The sequence below is a fragment of the Nothobranchius furzeri genome, chromosome 7 (assembly GCF_043380555.1).
Source record: "Nothobranchius furzeri strain GRZ-AD chromosome 7, NfurGRZ-RIMD1, whole genome shotgun sequence".
NCBI classification, from domain to species: domain Eukaryota; kingdom Metazoa; phylum Chordata; class Actinopteri; order Cyprinodontiformes; family Nothobranchiidae; genus Nothobranchius; species Nothobranchius furzeri.
Window position 1 is genome coordinate 67,727,850 of NC_091747.1, and position 25,016 is coordinate 67,752,865.

The 25,016-nt window shown below is 45.0% G+C and overlaps 1 protein-coding gene across 3 annotated transcripts in view; it reads left to right on the forward strand.

Moving 5' to 3' along the window:
* Positions 1-18,352, forward strand: part of LOC107382442 (glutamate receptor 2) — a 57,731-nt gene extending 39,379 nt beyond the window's left edge. For 2 of the 3 annotated variants that reach the window (XM_054751865.2, XM_070553610.1), the window contains exons 17-19: positions 4,937-5,051; positions 17,792-17,926; positions 18,071-18,352. In XM_054751865.2, the coding sequence (XP_054607840.2) occupies positions 4,937-5,051; positions 17,792-17,926; positions 18,071-18,205 (385 nt within the window). In that variant the 3' untranslated portion in view covers positions 18,206-18,352. Of the gene's footprint in view, positions 1-4,936; positions 5,052-5,751; positions 5,870-17,791; positions 17,927-18,070 lie in introns of all 3 variants that reach the window. The other variant, XM_070553611.1, reaches the window with a different exon arrangement.
* Positions 18,353-25,016: the final 6,664 nt, after the last annotated feature.

The following is a 25,016-nucleotide window of genomic DNA, read 5'->3' on the forward strand; positions in this document are numbered from 1 at the left end:
CAGGATTTCTAGCGTCAGCCAAGGTGTGGAGGGCATCCGTTTTGGTGGCTAGCAGCTGGGATGAGAATAAGCTCCACTAAATCCATGACTACGGTCTTGAGTCAGAAAAGGGTAGAATGCCCTCTCCAGGTCAGGGATGAGGTCCTGCCCCAAGTGGAGGAGTTTAAGTATCTTGGGTCTTGTTCACGAGTCAAGTAAATGCTGGAGCGTGAGTTCGATAGGCGGATTGGTGCTGCGGTCTGCAGTGATGCGGGCGTTGTACCGGTCTGTCGTGGTGAAGAGAGAGCTGAGTCAGAAGGCGAAGCTCTCGATTTACCGGTCGATCTACGTTCCTACCCTCACCTATGGTCATGAGCTTTGGGTAGTGACCAAAAGAACGAGATCGCGGATACAAGCGGATGAAATGAGTTTTCTCTGCAGGGTGGCTGGGCTCTCCCTTAGAGATAGGGTGAGAAGCTTGGTCATCAGGGAGGGGCTCAGAGTAGACCCGCTGCTTACCTAAACTCTGCAATAGTTAAACTCCTCCACTTGGGGCAAGACCTCTTCCATTTTATAATGACAAACATGAAATTTAAAGATTTTTTTTTACAAATGAATGTTATCACTTTTTTCAGTTACCATCCTTTGTGATATTTTGATAGATACACCATGGGAGGTTTGTACGGCATATTTACAGCAGCAAGCCAACCCAAGAAAACTGATAATGAAAAAATAAAGTCGCCTTTAAACCAACTAGAGGATCAGACACACAATGCTCAAATTCTCCCACCCATTTGTTATAATCAGCGGCTGAAATATCAAGCAGAACTTGATCTTTTGACAACTTCTGAAGTTGGATCAGCTTCTCAAAGGGGCCGTATCATGTAAAATAACTTCTGGAGCTTTTTACCATGTGATATTGTTTTATTTGGGAAAAGAAAAAGTATATATGTACATTTTTGGCTGCATTCATGCATTTTCCTGTTTCTGCCAATTTTGAATTTTATTTTGAAAATCTTGTAAAGCCCTAATGGAAAATAACATCATCATCAGGCCCTGCTCCCCTCCTGGAAGCTACTCTTTGGTCTGAAACCGGTCTCGCCTGGCCAGTACAGGATTTGTATCTCAGGCAGCTACTGTCTTGTAACAGAAATTTTTAATTTTGTTGACTAAATATTGTCTTTTTTATTTCGTGATGAATGATATTTCATGGACTTTAACAAAAGAAAAACAAAAATATACACACCAATAATGGATCAATTATGACTATTGTTGACCGACATTTTTGTTGCCGAATAGGAGACAACGGAAATTGACAGAAACGAAAAGCCAATCAGAAAATAGAAAAGGGACTAGACGAGAAATTAACCAATCAGAGCTGGCCGCTGTTAGAACAAGCTACCAGCAACCAGACATCTGATGTTTATGCCAGTAAAAGTTATGTCTAGGAAGAAAATGTCCACAAGCTGGTAGTAAAAGCAGTAGATGTGACCATTTGAACAGTATTTGCTTGGTTTCCCTTGGTTATTAAAGTGTTAAGATGTTGTTAGCAGCGAGCGGGGGGTGGGTGTACGGTGTACATTTTAGGACATCCTCAGGTCTATTGGGAACACCCTGCATGAACTGGTCAAAGCCAGAGCTGAGCTGCCTAGTGTAACGGACAACTTCTTTTAAAGAGTAGTTTCACATTTAGGTGATGGACCTGTCGTCTGTGAACGCAGCTGTCCTGGAAGAGCTCTGTGTCGAGCGCACTCGTGCCATCCTCCACCAGACATGAGAGGAGAGCCGAAACGAATGAGTTGAAAACACGCAAAACCCCAATCAGTGTCATTCAGAGAGACGGCAGGTGGTGAGAATTATGACTAGAACTGATAAAGCACAGCAAAACATACAATCCATGTATTTAATGTACAGGTTACATGGGCTGCATGGTGGCGCAGTGGTTAGCATTGTTGCCTCGCAGCACGAAGGTCGCAGGCCTTTCTGCGTGGAGTTGCGTGTTCTCCCCGTGCATGCGTGGGTTTCCTCCGGGTACTCCGGTTTCCCCCACAGATCACAACATGCCCTATAGGTTATAGATTGTAAGTCGCTTTGGATAAAAGCGTCTGCTAAATAAATAAACACAAACAAGGTTAGATGCAATACCATTATGATGACTTGGCTGTCATGTTTCAGCTCCACCAGCAGATGTCACCATATGAGGCTGAGTAAAAGATGCACTAAATGAAGTTTGTTAGTGAACCATTTGATGAAGTAAAGGCTCAATGCTTCATGAGGCGTCATGTGACCATCACTACTTACAATTCCTCATCAGTGTCCTCTGGCCTCTCACTACTCCGTTTGTGAGGATGGCCTGATCTCGAGGGATTTACAGACGTGAGCTGAACTCCCAGAGAGGACCAGTGTCTTAGATATGGTTCTGTATCAATCCATCTACCCGTTCTGTGATGTGGAGTGTCCTGACTAGCCAGCGAATGGTTCATTATTTCTGTAGAAATCAGTTTTCAGTTTGACATTAAAGGTTTTTTTAAAACATTGGTCAAACATGCCAAATTATGTCGATGATTTATTTTGCAAAGCAACAAGAAGGAAAAACATCCAAGGACATGAAAACGTTTCAGCGGCGCTGTGTGTGTCCAGACACCATCAATCATGCACAGATGAGCGTCTCAGGGGCCGAAGCCGGGAATTGAACCACAGATCAAAAACAGCATGGACCAGTAGCCTCGGTCACAGAGCAGCAACTCCCAAAGGCCAGTGCAGAACAGCTGGGGCCAAACTCAGTTCCTACATCAGAGCAGTGGTTGAAGTGGCAAGTCATAAAAATCAGTGTATTATTTACGGTCAGGACAACATCTTCTGAAGGATCCGTCTATGGTTTCAGTGGGAGGGTTCTTAGATCAGTGAGACGGAACAGCAACCAAGAACATGGCTTTTTAAAAGGTTCCACGTGAATTCACACGTTAATGAAGGAAATAAGTATTTGATTCCTTTGTAAAAGGTGCTTTTGGACTTGGTGATGAATCGTTTGTTGGCAATTATGGAGGTCAGATGTGGGCACATGTCTCGGGGGGCTTGTTCCACTCCTCTTTCAGATCCTCTGCAGCTCATTTGTGGCTGATGTTTGGACCGTTCAGCAGTTTTCTGTGGGGTTAAGTCTGGAGACTGACTCAGCCACTTAGTCCTTAACATGTTTCTTCTTGACCTCTGTTGGATCTTTCTCACGATGGAATCGCCCAACTGGGAGTCTCGGCTTAGGCTGCTGCACCCGCGACCCGACTCTGGAACAGCGGTTGATGGATGCATGGTTCCATCTGACTGTCCGTATGAAATATATGGAGCAGCAACGTGTGTCGGAAGTGCTTCTCTGTGTAAGATTCATAAACAGCTAGCTTCCCACTCAGTTCTCTCGGAAGAACGTTAGGTTTTATCCCTCACATGACTGATAAGCTAACAGCTAGTCTAAGTCTTGCAAACGCCACACGTGTTCTTAAAACTGATTCAGTGTCTAAACTTCTAATAGGTTCGTTGGGTTAATCGTAAGAATCACATGATGTAAGAAGTGAAACTCTGATGGGATTCAAAAAGAACCTTCGCATGAACCAATGAGACGAGTTCTTTCAAATCATAACATTATACTTTGGTCTTTGCAGTGTTTCTTTCTTTTGCTTTCTAAAGTTTATTTTGAGACATAAAAAAATAAAATAATATAATATATATACATACAGTATATATTATACATAGCAACCATGTACAACATACAGACAAAACAAAACTGGCTCATCAGTTCTGAAAGACCTAAAAGCTACTTCTCCAGATGTAGGCCAGTCCAATCCGAGCGTTTCCACATCTATTTTTTATCTAATGCAGCAGATAGGCGTAGGAGACTATTTTCACCTACAGCCTGTGTGTTAAACTCAGAGGGGCCGATGATATTTTAAAAAAGGAAGTAAAAAACAGTTTCTCGGTGAACCTTTAAGATGCAAAAGGAACACAATGCTGCTGGTTATATGTGATGACACCCTAAATTACCTGTGATTAACCAGTTTCCTAATAAAGCTGAGTTTAGCTCCATCTGACACACCCAGACCCGATCAGTCCCAGAAGAAAAACCAGAACAACCCGTCTGAAAACATAAAGTAGGACAAATGACCTCAAAAGGCAGCACCATGTCCCAAAAACTCTAGAACAGTTGGAAGACGTGTGCCCCTTTCCTTCTAGAGTCACACTAGAATATCACCATAGCAACAGTCAGACACGGTGGTGGTTATGTGATGGTATGGGGCTGCTCTGCTGCATCTGGACCACCTGCTGTAACTGATGGAACCATGAATTCTGCTCTCTAGCAGAACATTCCCAATAAGAATGGCTAACCTTTGACCTTAAACAGGCTGTTCCTGCTGGAAAAGCTTCCAATGGGTCTGAAATCAGATGACCCTGGACAAAACGTGTCCACATATTTTTGTCAGAGAAGAAACGTTGGCCGGGAGCAGCTGAAGAAACCGTATAATTAAGGCAGAATTCCAGCTTAGCTTGTCCTGTTTAGTAAGGAAAACTGTGGATTTGTGAGTACATGAATGTGTTTACTTGCAAGTGGGGATGTCTGATGTCATCGGCCCAAACTGGCCTAGAAATCTACTTTTGGAATTTTTCAGCTTTTTATTTTCTTAGTGTCCCAACTTTTAGAAACCGTTCACAAACTCTTCCGCTTCTTCTCACTGAAAATGTCAGATCCCACGTGTACTTGAGATATTTCTGTTTGGTACAGTCGGCTCCAACTTAACCGAAAAGGGTTTAGTTTTCCTTTGCTTAGGGGGGGGGGGGGGGCACGTGTGTTTCTATCGATATCTGAGATTAAGAGTCAGGCTACTGGTAAAGAGCAGTTATCGAACATCCCTACTAGCAAGCTAATGTGTGGTGAAGAAGTGACGTGCTAACCACCTTTGTGTTCGTGTAGAAATGCCGTGAACCTGGCGGTGTTAAAGTTGAACGAGCAGGGGCTGCTGGACAAACTGAAAAACAAGTGGTGGTATGACAAGGGAGAATGCGGCAGCGGAGGAGGAGAGAGCAAGGTTAATGCACACACACACACACACACACACACACACACACACACACACACACACACACACACACACACAACAGGTGATTCATGTTCAGTGCGTTATATATGAAAGGCCTCAAGAAGCAGCACAGGGACATTCCCAGAAGACCGAAAACCTTCATGTAACTGATTATTTGACTCAAAAGAAAACCAACAGTTGCTTGGCAACCAAGCTGCACCGTTTCCTGTTCTGCTTCTTCCACTGTGTTTGGTTCTGTTTGGCCGAGGTCGGGTTTGGAGCCCACTTAGAGTCCGCATCAGGGTCAGCTGATCTCAGACCAGGTGGCAACATCTGAAGAGCTTCTAACAGAGGGTTTGCATGGCGTGTCCAGACTCTGTGATCAGTGGCTCTGGCCTGACAGCACAGTAGCTTTTCATCGCAGCGCCTCTCATCTTCTGTCTCAGGCTAAACGGTGGAGCCCTGCTCAATAATAAGGCAAAGACACATTGGAATATTTGCTCTAAGTGAAGCATTTCAAACATTTTTACATGGAAATGTTTAAATTCCAGCCCATGTGGCGTAATACCATCATGATTTTGTGACGAGCTACAAAAGAAAAGTTTGACTGGGGCCCTCCTTGGTTGTGAGAACAGTGTGAGAACCGCTGCTTTCTTAATAACATAAGATAACATTGATAATGATGTTATTTATGTTATTCCCATTGAAGAGTGCCAGTAAACCTTGCCGTATTGAAAGTGAATGAGCAAGGGACCCTAGACAAGATGAAAAACAAGTGGTGGTACGATAAAGGAGAGTGTGGCTTCAAGGACTCCACCAACAGGTCAGTTTTTTGTTTGTGGGTCCAACACGCCGTTGATGCCTTTAACGTGCGGGTCTGCGTGCATGACGTTTCAGGATTTACACGCAACGCTTGTGAATGGAATTGTTAGTTTAATTAAAGATGAAACACGAAGGCTTGTGCACATTTAGCTTGCACTGTAATAGTCCAAATGTTTAGCAGCAGCTGAAAGTCACACAGCAAAACATCTGAAATAAAAAGCATCAGCAGGAGTTTTGTGGAGGTCTGTTTGTTTCCTACGTTCGTATTCACCTGTCCAAGTTAACCTTCATCGTTTTCAGTGAGTTCACCTGTTTGCTCCTCCACCCTCTCTCTCTTTATTCACCCCCAATGCAGTCTGCTCATCCATCGTTCTTCGGTCAAACCTACGTGGTGTGAACATGCTGTAAGAAAAAAACAATGCAACCTGCTTAATCTGGAGAGGTGTGAAATGACTTATGTTGGATTTCTAATCACCCTCTAACCCTAACCCTCTAACCCTAACCCTCTAACCCTAACCCATTATCAGCAAAAAGCCAAACCACAAAGCACCTCACACTTAATGCGGCTCAAATGCTGCAAGTGTTAACACAAGAAAATCACACTTGGCTCCAGAACCAGTTTCCCAGCGAGGGTTGGACTTTCTACCACTCTGGAGTTGCTCCCACTGAGAGGCGCTGAGAGCAGGGGTGGGCATACTTGTTGCCCCCATCTTGGTGCCTGTGCGTTGAGGTTTACCCCGGTGAACGTGAGAGCGGCATGCTTCCTCCTTCATGCAATTGGAGTCCCAGGAGGGGGTACTGGAGAGCGCACCTTCTGGTGACTCCCTCCGTGTCCTGGGGAACTTACGTGCTCATGAGGGAAACGACAGAGACCTGGAGAGGTGTGGTTTAGAGCACAACAAACTCGACCCAGACGCTGCTCCATCGACACCTTGCGAAATGTGCCATTATCCTATACCTGTGATCACTGGCTTCAGAGGAAGGTCACACACAGCAAACCGCTTTTGCAACCTTCAAAACCTCCGCTCGCTAAAACCAACTCCCCCCAGTTGACCAACCAGGTCAACTGGGAGACTTTCTTGATGAACTCGACACCCTGCTCTCCTCCATTCCTGAGCACGACTGTCCCACAATGGTCCTTGGAGACATGAATATTCACCTGGACAACCCCAGCTCATCAGGCTTCCTGTCACTAATGTCATCATTTGATCTAAAACTAGTACAAAGTCCTCCAACTCACAAAGCTGGAAAAGCTGGAAAAGCTCTCGACCTCATTTTCTCCAGAAACTGTGCCATAGACACAATCTCTGTCACACCGCTGCATCTTTCCGATCATTACTTCATCCATTTCAGCTCGACTCTACAAGGGAGGTCCACTGCTTCCTCCCCAATGATCTCATTCCGCCGCAACCTCCGCAATCTGGCACCCAACCACTTCTCCTCTCTTGTTGCCTCCACTCTTCCATCTCCCAGCACATTCTCTGCTTATGAAGTGAATGATGCCACCGAGTCACTCTGCTCTTGTCTTAACAACTTGTGTCCTTTAGCCACTAGACCTGCTAGATCCTCTCAGTCGCACCCTTGGCTAAATGATGCCCTCCGGTCTCTACGCACCAATCTTAGAGCTGCGGAACGGAAATGGCTCAAAACAAAAGATCCTGATGATCTATTGAAATTTCATGAATTACTGTCCTCATTCTCTGCCAGCATCGCTGATGCAAAGAAAGCTTTCTACACTGACAAAATTCTCAGCTCCACTGACTCTCAGAAATTATTTTCAACATTCAATACTCTGCTCACCCCTCCGTCTCCACCTCCTACCAACAATCTATCAGCTGACACCTTTGCCTCATTCTTCACTGACAAAGTGGATCTATAAGCAAACAGTTTACTCAACTGGCCACTCCTGAACATTCGCTACCACAAACTCCTTCAAGCCCAACCATCTCAGGCCCTGCTGCTTCATTTTCCTCTTTTTCCCCTCTCACTGAGAACTGTGTGTCCAAGCTTCTCACGTGCAGCCGCCCTTCTACATGCCCACTTGACCCCATTCCGACTAAGCTGCTCCAAGCTATTGCTCCTACAGTAGCCGCAGCAGTCACACACGTGTTCAACGCACATCACTGACATCCGGTACATTTCCCACCTCTCTCAAGCATGCTCAGGTTAAACCGCTGCTTAAAAAACATCTCTTCCTCCAAATCATGTGGAGAACTACCGACCTATCTCTCTCCTCCCTTTTCTGTCCAGAATCATTGAAAGGGTGGATTTCAAGCAGATCACAGAATACCTCTCACAAAACTGTCTGCTTGACCCTTACCAATCTGGGTTCAAAAAGGGCCACTCCACTGAAACTGCTCTGTTAGCAGTGACGGAATCCTTAAAAGAAGCTAGAGCGACGGGCAAATCCTCAGCGCTTATCCTGCTCGACTTATCGGCTGCATGTGACACGGTCAACCATGGCTTCCTTTTGTCCACACTCTCTAGCATGGGCATCACAGAGAAAGCACGCCTGGTTTGAATCTTACCTCACAGGACCTCATTCAGTGTATCTTGGCTTGGATAATCCTCTACCGTGCACAGGAGTCCCCCAGGGCTCTGTACTAGGACCTCTTCTCTTTGCCATATACACCACCTCACTGGGTGAGATCATTTGATCACATGGCTTCTCCTACCACTGCTATGCAGATGACACCCAGCTCTATCTGTCATTTCCACCGGACGACCACACTGTCTCTGCACGAATATCAAACTGTCTCTCTGACATATCAAAATGGATGAAGTCCCACCATCTCCAACTCAACCTCTCTAAAACTGAACTACTTGTCATCCCAGCAAAACCATCCGTACAGCACAATATCTCAATCCAAAATGACTTCCTGTCTCTGGCTCCTTCAAAGGCAGTTCGAAGTCTGGGTGTTGTGATTGATGAACACCTGACCTTTAAAGATCATGTTGCCTCTGTTGCTCGTTCATGCCGCTTTGCGCTGTATAACATACGAAAGATCAGACCATACCTAACACAACATGCCACCCAGCTCCTGGTGCAATCTGCTGTCATCTCCCGCCTCCATTACTGCATTGCCCTTGTAACTGGTCTTCCAGGCTGTACTGTGAGACCTCTTCAAATGGTCCAGAACGCAGCGGCACGTCTGGTCTTCAATCAGCCAAAAAGAGCACACGTCACCCCTCTGTTCATTGAGCTCCACTGGCTACCGCTAGCAGCACGCATCAAATTCAAATTGCTAACACTAGCATACAAAGTCCGAGACGGTACGGCTCCCATCTACCTGAATCCTCTTGCAAAGGCTTACGTCTCGGCCCGGCCGCTCCGGTCATCACAGGATGGTCGGCTAGCAGTGCCTACACCACGCTCAGGACAATCCAGACTCTTCTCATGCATCGTTCCACAAATGTGGAATGACCTACCAAGCACTACCAGAACAGGGGCTTCCTTTTCAATTTTCAAGAAACTCCTGAAGACCCTGCTCTTCAGAGAGCATCTTCTTAACTAGCACCTTGTCTGCACCCGTCCCCCCTCTCTACTGTCCACTCCTTGTTCCCTCCTCTCCATGACTGATGTCAAGTTGTTGTTGTTGTTGTTGTTGTTAGCCTCAAGGGCAACATGCCGATTATCACTTGTAAGTCGTTTTGGACAAAAGCGTCTGCTAAATACATAAACATAAACTACACACCAGTTTTTATTTCTGTTAATAGCCCAAGTTAAACTAGAGTTATGCTAAAATAATGAAACAACTTTTTTAGACCATCAACTGAATTGTGGAAACTGAATCTGTGATCCGTGAGAGGAGATGAGCTCACGAACATAAAAATAAACACAAAAACAGAAGATCTCTTTTCTGTCAGTGGAAATCTGACATGTTCAACCGATAATGACGGTTCAGTAGCGTTTATCTGCAGAGGGACAGCGGGTGTGATGAGATGTCCCGGAGCTGCGGAGTAAATAGTGAGACAGATCGGAGGCATCTGTGACAGATTGTTCCTTCTCTGTAGTTTAGTTAGTTGTTATGTATAAAGGAGAAGGATGAAGGACCAGCTGACAGATCAGCTGTTTAGCTTAAAGACGGGAAAAGGAGACCCGTAGCTGGAGTCTGACGCCAAAGCGAGGGTTTTAAAACGGATCCTTCCTCTTTGAGGAAGATGAGGTGGGTCAAGAGCTGACACTAAAAGAAGTGTTAATGGTGGCGCTTTATTTTCTTTTCAGCTTTCTTTAGCTTAGCCATCTGCTTAGCAACGTATGCTTTCAGGAGGTGAGCTCAGGACGCAGTATGTCCTGGTGGAGCGAGACGTCGTGTGTACAGTTTGCTATCTTTGTGGAGTTCTCACAGTGTGACAAGAACAATCCTGTGTGACGGCCAAAAATCACACAGTGCGATCCGGGCTTTGCTGCCGCCCCCCCCCCCCCACCCCACCCCACCCCCACCCCCCCACCCTGACCCGGATAAGCGCATAAGAAAATGGATGGATAACATCTCAATAGTGCGAAAACACTTTATCATATACTGTGCCTACCTTTGCTCTCAAATCAGAATCAGCTTTATTGCCAGCGCTCCAGCGACCCAGAGCATAGGAACTTGACTCCGCGAACACAACCTGACCAAGGTTAAACACACACACATGTAGACAAAAACAGGTACAGGCAGTCACGAGAGCAGCCATAATGGCGCTCATTTCATTAGATGAAAAGGGTGTTACATGAGGATAATTGGGGTAAGGTAAAAAAAAGGCATAGCAGAGTTAGACCCAGTGGGGAGTAACTCTACTATACAAAAAAACTCCTCAACATAGAAGCACGAACATCACAGATACACAACATCAGAGTCCGATGGGGAGGCGGGGTTGGGCAGGATTCTGAATCCTCCAACGGGAGCTGCCATTACGGCGCTCAGCCAGCTGCAGTCGACAGGTGGGAGGGAGAAATGAGGGACAGAGAGCACATTGAGTTTCCTGCAGGTCGAAGACCTCGAAGCAGAAGTCACAATCTGAAGGCAGAGGGGAAGGTCGGGAACCAGCATCTGTCAGCATTCCTCCTTTCATGGGAGTGTGTTGATGGCAGCCTTGGAGGCTGCCTTGGCGTCAGATAAGGATAAACAAGACTTTGTTTAGGGCAGACAGAGATAATTTTCCTCTCTGCCTTGGAGTCTATAGGTGATCATTCATGTCCACCAGTGAAGCCAATTATACGTTCTAAACATCCCCACACCGTCCGGCGACCCTCTCCGAGATGACATCCATCTTGCGCACTAACACAGGCAACGCCGCGAGGACATTGTCCAGCTTACGGTTCACCTCGAGTAACGTCCCAGTCTGTGAGGTCACCGCACGGGCGGCACATTCCGTGGGCGCGGGTCGCACTCCAATCGCTCCCGTCTTCCCAAATTTCCAGAAAACCAGATATCCTCCCACTCCAATCAGAAGAAATCCAGTGATCATCAGGCCGAATATCCACAAATCTTCCACGTCCTCGATGGACAACTGAGAGAGGCACACGATTTGCCAGACCTCCCAAGAATCGAGTGCATATCCCGCTGCGAATGTCCCCTCGGGACAGGTGGGAGCCCCCTTCTCCATTCTCATGGTAGAAAAAATCTTATCAATCGCGTTGAATGACCAGTTAATTAAGTCCATTTCCAAAAAAGAAGTAGTGATTTCAGGAGAAATGCAGAGAAGTGCTCTGTAGGCTGACAGGACAGAGAGCCTTGGGGAAGCATATAAGGGAGCTGAAGAAAAGCGTCTGTACTCTCTGAGAGCTGGAGAAGAAGAAAAACCTTTGTGCAGCAATGAAAGCACCAGGAAAAATGGCGTTTTGCTTTTAATAGTGGTTAATTAAAGCAGTCCCAACAAACTGCTGGGATAAAAGCTGCAGCTGAATCTTTCACTAATCTGTAAACATTCAGTCACAATCAATGCATCTCTTAAAGTAATCGTAACTCTTAAATCTTTCTGATCATTTCTAAACAAAGTTGGTTTGTTATATTTTATTGAGCGGACTGTTTAAACCTCATGATGGAAAATGGGTTGCATTTTATAGAAAATCCCATTGATTTTTCTATTTTAAATTATTTCAACAGGTTATTGTCACAATAAAAATATGTTTAGTGTGTAAATATCGGAGGTCACTACAAAACCTGATGTTAAATTAATGTAAATCTGTAGAGGACGTTGTCCTGCATAGTTCAAAAATTACCTGTGTGGCAAACTCCCAAGTCAACACTTTGTTATTATTGTTTAAAGACAATACTATTACCAAAATGTCCCTAAAATAGTACTGTGTTTTTAGGTTTGCAGCTGGATAGCTCTACTAGCCAGGCATCCGACTTGCCCCAACTAGAGGACCTGGGTTCCAAAATGGGGCCTCATGCGTCAGATGTTCGTAGAAATATTCCTAAATTTAGAATGTTCATACAAACGGTCAAAAGCCTAATTTATGAAACGTGTGGCGGCCACTCACACGCATTTTCCTCAGTAATACACTGATGATAAATCCCACCTGTGCGTACTCAGGTGCTCATGTCTGCTCTCTGTCATTTACATACAGAAATGCCCTCAATTAAGCATAACTGGTCACACTACGTCCTCAGCTCATGAGGAGCTTCCCTGCGTTCTACCCGTAAAAAAAAAAAAGAAGAAAACTTTGTTGCGCGATTGAGACGGCGGCTGCTGAAGTGCAAAGAATAATCAAACAAGTTGCAGAGGTTGTAAACGCGGTCGGGACAGAGGAGAAGTCTCCATCAGGAATAAATTAAAAATTTAATCTGATAAATCGTAGAGTAGAGTCGTTCTGGTTGGAGTTAGTTTTGTTTGGAAATGTCCGAGTGCAGCCTCTTCTGAGCTGTATTTTAATCTGGTTACCATGACAACGCGTGACTGATCGGGGAGCAGAGGAGGTTCTGAAGATTCTCATAGTTGTAAAATAGAAATTGAATGTAACGGATTTGGGCGGTTTCTCTGTCACTGCACAAAGGATCCCACATCCCAGCATAGCTCCAGGTGGAACTCCTGTTTACTCCAGAGAGCAGCTCTGACAAATCCTTAATAACAATATAGAAACGTTCTTTTATCTAACGCACCTCAAGCAGAATCACGAGGAGATTCACAAGGACAAAAATAAAATGCAATTGAATTAAATTAAAGATCTTATTAAATAATTAAAAACAATGAAAAAAATCATAAAAATGGGAAGTGTAACCATTGTGATTACAAAAGCACGACATTCATTTTATAATGTCAGATACCTGTCGGGTGTTGTAGCACCAGTTATGTGACTCGGCTGTTTTTCCTACAGAAACATTTATTTAATGGGTAGAATAATTAGTGGATGAGGAGCGTGTGTGGATGACTGAGACCTTCGGTGTTGCTGTCCCCCTGTTCTACCACTGGATGCTGTTCCTACGCATGGTCTGAGGTTTTCTAATGTTTAGGAACATTTCCACACACAGGTACAAAATGGTGAATACCACACAATGTGAAAATTAGTTCCTACGCAACAGAAACGCGTAAGTACAGTCGATAAATGAGGGCCCTGGTCTGCGGAAAATACCAACAATGTGGGTCCTTAAGCAAGACCCTTGGTGCTATCATCTACCCCAAATGAGAGCAACTGAAATGTATGAGATGCCGGCCCAGATGTCACCCGGTGAAACAAGGTCTCCGTCAAGTGCTGGGGAACCATAACCTGACGGAAATAGGTGAAATGCAAGAGCCTGTCTGTTGGAATGCTGCTACTCCAGGAACCCTAGTCAGAGGGGTTACTTACAGTGGGTGGATACCTCCAAACCCGCATTCAACACAAAAAGCCAAACAGCCAGTAGCTTAGTGTTCATTCACAAATGAACAACACAAATGCTAAGGCAAAGGGGAGCCAGATCACAAGGTCAGAGCAGGGTTAACATCAACTCTCCATCCAGAGATTGGGTACAAAGCCCCAACTGAAATGGCGCCGAACAAGGCAGCAGCTGACCTGAAGGATGAGACCACAACCCGAATGAGCACCAGGCTTAGTGAAGTATCATCAGAAATCCTTGAAGATGTGATGACAGCACTGGCAATGATTCCTACAACCATGATCGCTGAAACGAATGAGCTGATAGACACTTAAGCACCAATCCTTGAGATGCTTGGCCACAATAGCAAGATAAACTATGAGAAACAATATCCACCATGGAAATAAGGTTGGAGGCCAAAATCAAGGCAGAAATTCAGGACCCAAGAGCTACAGCCAGACACTCGTGCATGAGGCACTGGAAACTGTCAAACAAAGGCTCCAAGCCCTCTTCTCGACCGAACCAGCTAAAGGCTGTGGCAGACGTCTAAGAAAGAGTCTATGGTATGAAGAACTAGACAGCACCGGGACCTGAAATGATCCAAACCTACTGGCTTTAGATGCCCCCATGAGCACAGGCAGTACAAATGAACCAGCTGTTTAAGGGTGGGACTCACCCTGATTGGGTAACAGAAGGGTGCACACCCCTGATCCTAACAGTCCCATCCAACTGTCAGCCGTTAAGCTGTCTCTCCACAACTTGAAAGTTCATGTCGGGAATCATAGCGACCGAGATAAGTGGGAGCATGGATCAGTACATGAGCACAGCACAGCTGGACATATGCAGAGATACCAGACGAGCCAAACACCAGCTGCTGATAGACCCAACAGTCGCCCAAGATGGCAAAGCCCGACACAGCAACCTGTGCACGGCCTGGATTGATTACAAAAAAGTCTATGACTCAATGTCGCACTCATGGACCATTGAATGCTTGGAGCTGTACAAAGTCAACAAGATTCAGCGAGCCTGAGATGTGACTTAACTTAAGACGTAACTTTTATGAGAAACACATTCTGTCATAGGTGCTTTGTGGTCGTTCCCTAAGAATATCTGTTACCCCATTCTAGCAGCTCATCATTTACTGTCTCCATCACGTGTTATTCCCTTTGTCAAACCCATCAAGTACTTTGGTGAGAGCCAGATCATCACGAGGTTGAGTCTGGACCTTCCAACCCCTTGGACCCTAGGCTTTTGCTGCCTCACCTGCTTCTTAAAAAACCGAGTCTCGACCCCTCTCTCCATAGCAGCTTCAGACCCATCTCTAAACTTCCGTTCATCTCCAAGATCTTGGAAAAGGTTGTGGCTAAACAACTCACAGCTGCTCTTGATGAACATAACATCTATGATAGCTTCCAGTCAGGTTTTCGTAGAGCTCATTCTACTGAAACAGCTCTTCTTAGGGTCTCTAATGACCTTCTGACTCACAGTGATGCAGGGGACTGTTCTGTTCTGGTCCTGCTGGACCTGACTGCAGCCTTTGACACTGTTGACCATCACCTGCTACTGGAGAGGCTGAGAGACTGGGCAGGCCTATCAGGATCTCTCTGAGTGCTCCTTTTCTGTGGCCGTCTCCAACTTTAGGTCCTCCACCACCTCTCTTACCCATGGTGTCCCACAAGGTTCTGTGCTGGGGCCTCTGCTCTTCCTCCTCAGTCTGCTTCCTCTTCAGCACATCCTGAGCTCCTTCAAAGGAATCTCCTACCATCTTTATGCAGATGACATCCAACTGTACATCTCCTTTAAGCCCCATGAGATGTCTAAGCTGCAGCTGTTACACACCTGCTTAGACTCTATCAAAACCTGGATGGTGGGAGCTTTCTTCAGCTGAATGAAGAGAAGACTGAGATCCTCATCTGTGCCCCAGACAAGCTGGTTCCCAAAGTCAGAGACTCTCTTGGTCAGCTTGCTTCTCACACCAAACCTTCTGTCAGGAATCTTGGCGTGACCTTTGACCCAGCTCTCACCCTGGATTCTCATGTCAGTTCTCTTGTTCGCTCTTCCTTCTTCCATCTCAGGAACGTTGCTAAGCTGAGTCCCATTCTGTCCCGCTCTGAACTTGAGACAGTTGTCCACACCTTCATCTCCTCACGCTTAGACTACTGTAACTCTCTTTTCACGTGTCTGAGCAGAACCTCCCTGAACCGTCTACAGGTGGTTCAGAACGCCTGTGCTCGGCTTCTGACCAAGTCCTCCAAACACACCCACATCACCCCGCTTCTCCTCCAGCTTCACTGGCTGCCAGTCAACTTCAGGGTTCATTTCAAGATCCTGGTTCTGGTCTACAGGGCCTTACATGGACAAGCACCATCTTACATTGGTGATCTTCTTAGTCCCTACACCCCCAGCAGGTCCCTGAGGTCCAGTGACCAAAGCCTACTGTTGTGCAGCACCAGGCTAAAGGTCAAAGGTGACAGATCATCTGCTGCTGTGGCCCCCAGACTCTGGACCTCTCTCCCCCTGAGCCTGAGATCAGTGGACTCAGTGGTCTCCTTTAAAAAGCAGCTGAAGACTCACTTGTTCAGGCTGGCTTTTGTATGACCTTCTTCACCTCTCTCTCTTTATTCTGCTCTCCCCACCTATTCCACCTTCCTCAGGATCCACTGATTTACCTCTTTCCTGTTCACTCTCTCTCTTTCTTCACATTTTTTCTTTTAAATCCCAATTGTCTATTTTTGCTCATTTTAAATATATTTTTAAACATTTTCTAAATGCTTTTTTATATTTTAACATTTTTGTTTTGTTTTTGTGAAGCACCTCGTGATTTTTATCTTGAGAGGCGCTATAGACATGATATTTTCTTCTTCTTCTTCTTGTCCCCCAAGTAGAGGACACTAGGGTTCGAAGGGTTTTAACGAAGGGTTAAGGAGCAATGTTGCTAGGTCATCACTGTTGATGCACTCCTGCTCCTAATTCAGTGGTTCAGTCCATCAGTGATGTAATCCACCATCCGTTGCATCTTTGAAGAGGTTTTCAGCTGTATTTAATGTATTTCAGGCACTACTACTTATTGACCTGCTGCATGGCCAGTCAGATATGCCTGTCCCTCCCCTAAGCCTGTTTTTGTGTAGCTTCGAAATTCATTTAAAGTCTGACCTAGGACATTTGTGTTTGCAATGGCACGAGCATTTCTGAAGAGAACATACATCCTGGGTCCATTCTCAGGGTCCATCTTTAGACCATATTTTTAACTAAATGGTAAATGGTAAATGGCCTGTATTTGATATAGCGCCTTCTAGAGTTCTTGAAACCCCCCAAGGCGCTTTACAACACAATCAGTCATTCACCCATTCACACACACATTCACACACTGGTGGAGATGAGCTACGATGATAGCCACAGCTGCCCTGGGGCGCACTGACAGAGGCGAGGCTGCCGAGCACTGGCGCCACCGGTCCCTCCGACCACCACCACCACTAGTTTTCCATTTTCTCATGCCTGAGCTCATAGTTTTACTGCAATTTTGAGCTTAAATATAGAACATTAAACAAATAAAAACTTGAATTATGAAAAAAAAAAGTTTGATACTTAAATAAGTCACCACCAAAAACAAGGCCACACACTCAAATACGTTGTCAGACCGCCTTTAGCTGTGATTACATCACTCACTGTGGCGCTGTTTCCACAAGATTCTGCAACATCACCAGATTTATTTTTATTCAGAGTGAAGTGATCATTGATTAAATGAAATAGAGACCTACATGTATCGACGACAAGTTGACTATAGGTTATAAGTTAACGGTAAACAAGCGACACCCTGGGTGAATCAGGTGATGGAGCTGGTCGAAAAGAATTAAATCCGGTGTTGAAGAGTCCAACTTTAAGTGAGAAAATAGAAGGGTGGAAACGTGTCCCTGGTGTCCCCGGCTGACATGGTGTCTATGCTAAACACCCTACCTTGTTTACACTCCTTGGTTCCATCGTGTCTTTGTCAAATCCTCATTATATCTCTGCCTTTTTGTCTTGTCCTTTTGAGGAGCCTGACTGCAACTCGCCTTCAAACATCAACTGCTTAAAACCAGAGATATGGTAGAGCGTTGTAACCCTGTGTGTGTGTGTGTGTGTGTGTGTGTGTGTGTTTTGTAGGAGAAAACCAGTGCTCTCTCTCTGAGTAATGTAGCAGGAGTCTTCTACATCCTGGTTGGCGGTCTGGGACTGGCCATGATGGTGGCGTTGGTCGAGTTCTGCTACAAAAGTCGTGCTGAAGCCAAAAAAATGAAGGTGCGTTCACTAAAGTTTACCTTAACAACCTAAACACAGTTTCTTCTTCGTTCCTGGGTATTTTTGACGTGTAACATAGATAAAATATGCATGACTATGAGTGCATGTTCTAACGGGGATTTTTGACATTTTGTTGGTTTACAGATGAAATTCACAGATGCGATGCGTTCCAAAGCTCGACTGTCCATCACTGGGTCAACCAGTGAGAATGGTCGTGTTCCAGTGGCTTATCTTCGCCCAGGACTACCAATGAGCCTCAGTATGACTGATCTCTCATGACCACGCCCAAGTCTGTGCCTTACAGCCAATCGAAACACACGGATCCTTCTCTGAAGTGGACAGAAGTGCTTGCCCTCTTCATAATGACAAATCTCCAGTCATGATGGATTCTCAGTCCTGATTTTCATTCAGGCGTTTAGCATCGAACACTCAGAACTCTCCCAACCCTTCTTTTTATCATCTGATGTTGAGAAACTAGAGATGCTCCCACTGTTCGGCTGCAAGGAGTTGGGAATGACTTGTGCAATCCGACGTGAGTCACAAGACCACCAGAGAGCGACGTTCGTTCCACACATCCACGACAAACAATCAAGCACACTTGGACAGTTTTTTAAAGAAAATATGAATTATTTTGTAGACTGTTTTTTGTTTTCTTTCGCCACGAAGGCTCCTCTTGTACAGAAAACCAGAACAGTGTTGCCAATGTTCACGCAATAATTACATTAATCAGGGACGGGGCCCAGAAAAAGTAGAGTCTAGTTTTAAACGGTTTATCAAGAGGTGGTGTCCTGAATATTTACTGAAATTATTAATATTGTAAACGCTGAAAATGTTACTGTATCTATTTGTACTTATCCATTCTGCCTGAAAATCCCTTATTAATGGCATTCACCCAGAGAAGCATGGATACACACACACACACACACACACACACACACGTTTCATAAAGTTGTCACTATAACTAAATCCTTTAGTAGAAGCATCAGGACTGACGGCAGAAAACCACCTGCTGAGTTTAAACCATCACAGCCCAAAACAGCCGCAGTACTTCCTCACAGTTCTGGTTTACTAAGGTACTTTGTACGTGGAGTATTTGGTATTCCTGTAACTTCACCAGCTTTAACATCTACGACTGGATTATGTGGAACTCCAGGTTCAGGTTACCTGTGGTCACCTCGTCACCATGGAGACTGTTGGGTACTGGCTGTGCTAGGGTCACACGGACCTGGGTTAGAGGTTTCCGAGTGGGTTTGACCCGCCCTCATGTTGGCTAATACCCAGTCACCCAGTTGAAAGTCGGTAAAACGGAGACAAACTCCCTGTTACGACATTCCTCCGTTCAGGAAAGGCTCGGCTCTCGAGGATTTAGAGGATTAAACGTAATAATGTGTGTTAGGAGGGGAAGCAGAACGGTGAAACTGTGACAGATGAGTCCTCGTGGACACAGCCCAGCGCTGAACTCATTCAGATGTGAGTAAATACTTGGAGGTGTGAGGCCAGCTTCCCTCCCCTTTCCTACATCAGCACACACACACACACACACACACACACACACACACACACACATATCATGGGAGTTCTGATGCCAAACATAGTGATCGGTGCTCGGCCGACAGCAGCTGCTGATCCTGAGATCTGAGCCAGGTGTGGCGGAGCCGCCACGTTAGTGCCAAGCAGGACGACGACAGGACGAAGAAGACGTTTGCATGTCAATTTCAATCTGTTTTTGTTTTGATCGACTTGTCCGCCTGAATCCTCGTGATTGGCTGCATACTTATGGTGTTACTTTATGAAAGCAGTTAGAAAATATAAATAATATTGATTACAAAGATAATAATGTTGTTCATGTAATGTACAGTGTTTACTGCAAGAACCTGAGTCTGCTGTTTTATTTCTGCAACAAACTTATTTGTTAGGATCGTTTCAAGCTAACAGCTCCTACAAAATAAAAGTCTGATGCCATCGGCACGAGTTAAAGAGTTCTACTGAGCTCGTGTCACGTTTGCCACATTTCTATGGTTCCTTCTGCTTTATCCTCCTTTTGTATTAAACTTACCTGTTTTGAAAGGAAATGTCGGAACTTAATTTTCAACAATGCAAGTCTTAGCTGGGGTTAGAGTGAGACTGCGAGTTCATTTCTCTCTTGATGGGAAGTTCGGATTAAGATGTTCTCTGACAGGAATGTTGGGAATCTTGTTCAGCGAGCTACGCCTACATGAAGCTGGTTCCACCAAACCCTGGATTTATTATGGGATGGAAAGTCGAGACTTTTTGAACAAAGGAGCGTCAGAACATGTTTGAAAACTGCGGTGCAGGAGCCAGGGTCGCCGGGGTCACCGTCATCCCTGCTTCCAACTCAGACAACAAACTGTTGTGGTTCCCGGTGATGGAGGTGGTGGTTGGAGTCACCGCGGTGTTCCCTGCCCCCACCCCCGAGGAACAGAGACGTGTTGAAAAGTTCTGTTGCTTAATGACTTTCTATTCTTTATATGAATATGCAAATGTCACCATGAGCTGATTCCACTGTACCGACATAGAAACAGTGTGTCCATAGTTGGTTGTTATCTATTTTCAGTAAACATTGAACATGCATGCTCTCCACATGTTATCATTTGTCAGTGTGTTCTATAGGTCCTCTAGTTCCTGGGATTCATGTACACACACACACACACACACACACACACACACACACACACACACACACATGCACGGACACTCCCGACTTAAATGGAGAGTTCCTGAAGAAACCTCGATGGGTTCAAACTAGGGCCGGGACTTTAACGCGTTAATTACGATTAATTAATTAGAAAAAAAAATAACGCGTAAAAAAAAATTAACGCATTTAATCGCAGCTTGCATTTCGAGCAAGGCGGAACCTTTGTCATTGCACGACTTCCTCGTAGACTGAATATCACTGATGCACACAGCAAAGCACAATGCTAATGGCTACTAAAACAGGATAAAAACAGAAAGAAGTTGCCTTGCTTGTACTGGTGCAGGATTCAGGAAACACGTCTGCCTCTTTTCTCAACTTGGAATAAAAACTTCCAGACAACTGTGGCAAGGTGGAGAAACGAGGGCCCGGGTGGGATTCGATCCCCAGACTCCCGGGTGAGAATCATACGCTCTAACCAGTCAGCCAAAGGGACATCCCCTTGGCCAAGTAGCCAGGGCGCATGATCAATCGGGACACTGTGACAGGATGCTCACACTGTCACACAACAACGGAGTCCGTGTCGCGGACATTTTTCAGAGATCGTCTCTGCTGCGGCTGCCCGGTGGCACCGGAAACTTTACAAAAGTTGCGTTAAGCTATATTTTAAACATTTACGTAACATCTGTGCAGCGCTGAAAGCACCAGACAGAGTAATTCTTTGTCCTAACAGTAGTTTATGAAAGTAGTCAGACAAACGAGAGGCACCTGGCTGCCGCTGGGAGAACGCTCCGTGTTCTCACTACTCACACAAAACAAAACTAATCAGTACATTATCATGTAGATAGTAAAAACTTAAACCAAAACAGGAAATTGACGTTAACCTTTGACCTCATTTTCCACCTGTGAACGAGTGAAAGGTAGAGCTAGCGGTAAGATGGATCGGTTTTTGTTGCCCACATTTCCACGGGTTCAGTCAGACACGGATGAATGTTTGGAAGTGATCTCAGACCCACAAACACCTACGGATCTGGATGAAGAGAGTCAACCCTCAACCGCCGCAGCAGTCCAGGGTTTTCCCGCTGGAAATGCTAACGCTAACGTTAGCTAACCTTGCAACACTATAGATGGTTTTCTGTGTGGCTGTATGTGTTTATGATTTCATGGAAAAGTCAGCGGTTGTTCATATGTTTATGATGTATATTAATGATTGTTTCAGGTGTTGTTGAGGTGTTGTGCACGCGTGTGTATCTGCTAGTGTTGAAGGTGTTTTAGAGAACAATAGGTACGCATGACCACTTCCTTCATAGCACCCTCAATAAAAAGACTAGCTCCTTCATAGCACCTGCAGAAAAACATCTCTGGAGCCGCCCCTGTGACAGCTGGCCATCAGAATGCCTGATAAATACTTACATACTAATAAATAAATAACAATAATAATAAATAATTGAGCTGTTGTGCAGTCCTCCATCAAAATGATAGCATTCACCAAGAAAACTGAAAAAAAATGTCACAAATCAGGTTTTACTCAAATCATTAATTCACTTCAACACATTAAAGGAAATATAATAATGTGCATGTTCTGAAATACAAAACCAGTGATGATGAATCTAAATAACACGACAGATAAAATTATAACCAGGTGTACAATAAACAGTTTGTGTATAACTAGAAATCATCATTTTACAATCAGTTCATTCAACAATATTCAAATACTTTCATCTTGATTGTCTAAAGAACACAAAAACATTTATCTGGTTTATCTCTCGGACCAGAGGGACGACTTTTGGAGTTTTTTGTGTGTGAGATTTCCTGGCAGTGACCTTTGACCTGGCTGAACACATCAACACAATCCGCCCACACAGAGCCTTTTGGGAACCTTCCTCAGCTGTGTTTGAGGTCGTGGGGGGTGCACGCTGGACAGGTCATCGGTGCAGAGACACGCAGGAGACCTGAGACACCAAAGACGCTTCATCTGACAGTAAAGTCACAAGAACCTGCCTCAGGGTCCGCTGTGTTAAGCAGCAGCTCAAACGGGGGTTAGAGGACTGCTGCTCGTCACATGTTCCCACGGCATGGACCAGAAACAAAAGCTCCTCCTGCTCTGGTTCTGGAGGTGAACTGCTTCACACGTTAACAGCTTGATGAGGTTGGTTGTTGTTTTGCAGCACGGTGAGAACAAACAAGTGAAACATTCACTGTTGTGAAGTCAAACATTCATCACGACTTCCTAAAAGTTAAACATGGCTAGAAACAATCAACGCAACAGGAAGTCGGCTCTGACTACCTCCAGAGATCCTTCGCCACAGCACTGAACACATCCTGGTACTTTATTGGTGCTCTGATGCACAACTCTGGTTTTAATGGTTCTCTTCCTACTAATGAATGTACCTGTAAAACCAGTGGCAGCGATGCTACCAGGAGCGTTGGGTTGTCCGACAGAGCCGTGTTCCCCCTAGAGGAGTTCTGGAAGTTTGGAAGGAGGCAGGGGAATTACGCTGCTCATATCACATCAGTGATGTCACTGATCAGCGCCAAAAGGTGTCCACGGACATTAAAGCTGCTTTAGCAAACCTGTAGAACACGCTAGGTCAACAACACCCCCCACCGAAACCCGCACTGCGGGAGAAAACGAGACTGCGCTCAACACCAGTCTCTGTTTTCGACGTCTTTCGTCGTCCGCGACTTGAAACTGTGTTTTTCTTTTAGGGACTCTGGTAGTTTGTCCTAAAGTGGAAGCGGTAGCAGCCGGTTGTTTCTCCATCTCTGATATTATTGAGCGGAGAACCTCTCACACCAGTGGTGTTCTGTTGCTAAACACGTGAGTGTGTGATGAGTTGAGGACCCAGGGAAGTGCTGTTGGTTTCAGTCCAAAACGTGCTATTGGTGGAGGTTTTTAGACCAATGAGGGAGAACCATTTTATTATTTATTTCTTTATCTCCACAACATATGCATAGCTATACTATGTTAGAACGTTGTTAAGAGGCAAGAATACGTGCTTTAAGCTAGCTTCTTCCCCATTGGTTGTTGTAGCTGTAAAAACATTAAAAACGATTAATTTTGTCAACGTACGCCATAATTTAATTCATTCATGAGATCGGGAGAGCAATCCGCAACTTTTTCATTTGCATATTTCTTTTTAATAAAATCTTTGTCAAAATCATTAAAAAAAATCCTGATAAACAAGCTTGTATGATGGTTCTTGTAGTTCTTTGTGTTTTACTGCTAAGTTTAGTTTTAACTTCTGTTTAGTGCAGTCGTGGTTGCTAGGCAACATGACATACCTGTCGTAAGGGTGGGAATGGATGTGAAGGCTGGACTGGGTTCTCAACCACTCACTTCTGGCCTTGGCGATCGTCAAAGGGCCCGGCAGGCTAGGGTTAGGGTCGTAGTCAGGTTAACAATAAAGGAACTAAGGAACAGCGTTAAAGTTCTGCTTGTGAAGCGCCTTGTGGTTTTTGAGCGGCGCTGTACAAAAAAAACTTTATTCTTCAACTCATGGGGCAACGGTGGCACAGGAGTTAAGAGCTCGCCCCGTAATCAGGTTGCAGGTTCGAGCCCCGCTCAGTCTGTCGTTGTGTCCTTGGGCAAGACACTTAACCCACCTCGCCTGCTGGTGGTGGTCGGAGGGACCGGTGGCGCCAGTGCTCGGCAGCCTCGCCTCTGTCAGTGCGCCCCAGGGCAGCTGTGGCTACATCGCAGCTCATCCCCACCAGGGTGTGAATGTGTGATTGTGTTGTAAAGCACCTTGAGGGGTTCCAGGACTCTAGAAGGCGCTATATCAAATACAGGCCATTTAACTCCTTCAAAATAAGAGCCCCTAGTTTTAATTATTAAAGTAACTTCCAGCCTCCTATCCGTCTTTAAAACATGTCTAATGCCGAGGCATCAGGTTCTGAGCCTGTTCCATGTTTGTTACAGCCGGACTAAAATCACTAATAATAATAATAATAATATTAATAATAATAATAATAATAATGTTGTCACTTACATTCTAATTCTATTTGATAATCTGTTTCTGTAAATCACTCTAAAAGGGAAATCTAAACCTTTTATTCTCATATTTTTAGTTTGAAATCCTGAAGCTGATATAAAAATACCTTATTTGATCTTTTGAGTAAGAAATGTTACAAAATGACCAAAGAACCTTGGTGGATGTTGTTGTTTTCTTACTGTGAAACAAGACATTCACATACAAAGGTGATTTTTTAAAGGTAGAGAAGGAAGTCGTTATGCTGACGTCGTGAATCTGCTCATTAAAAATGACAGCTGGTGTGGAATAAAGTGGGTTTGTTCTGAGTCAGCTGACCCCTCGTGGCTCACACCTCTGCTCAGAACTCAGGTGTTCTCACCTGTAACCCCGACCCGCCATGACACCCGCCTGCTCATGCCCAGGTAGAAACACAAGCTACATCTGAACAGTCTGAAGGGTGACT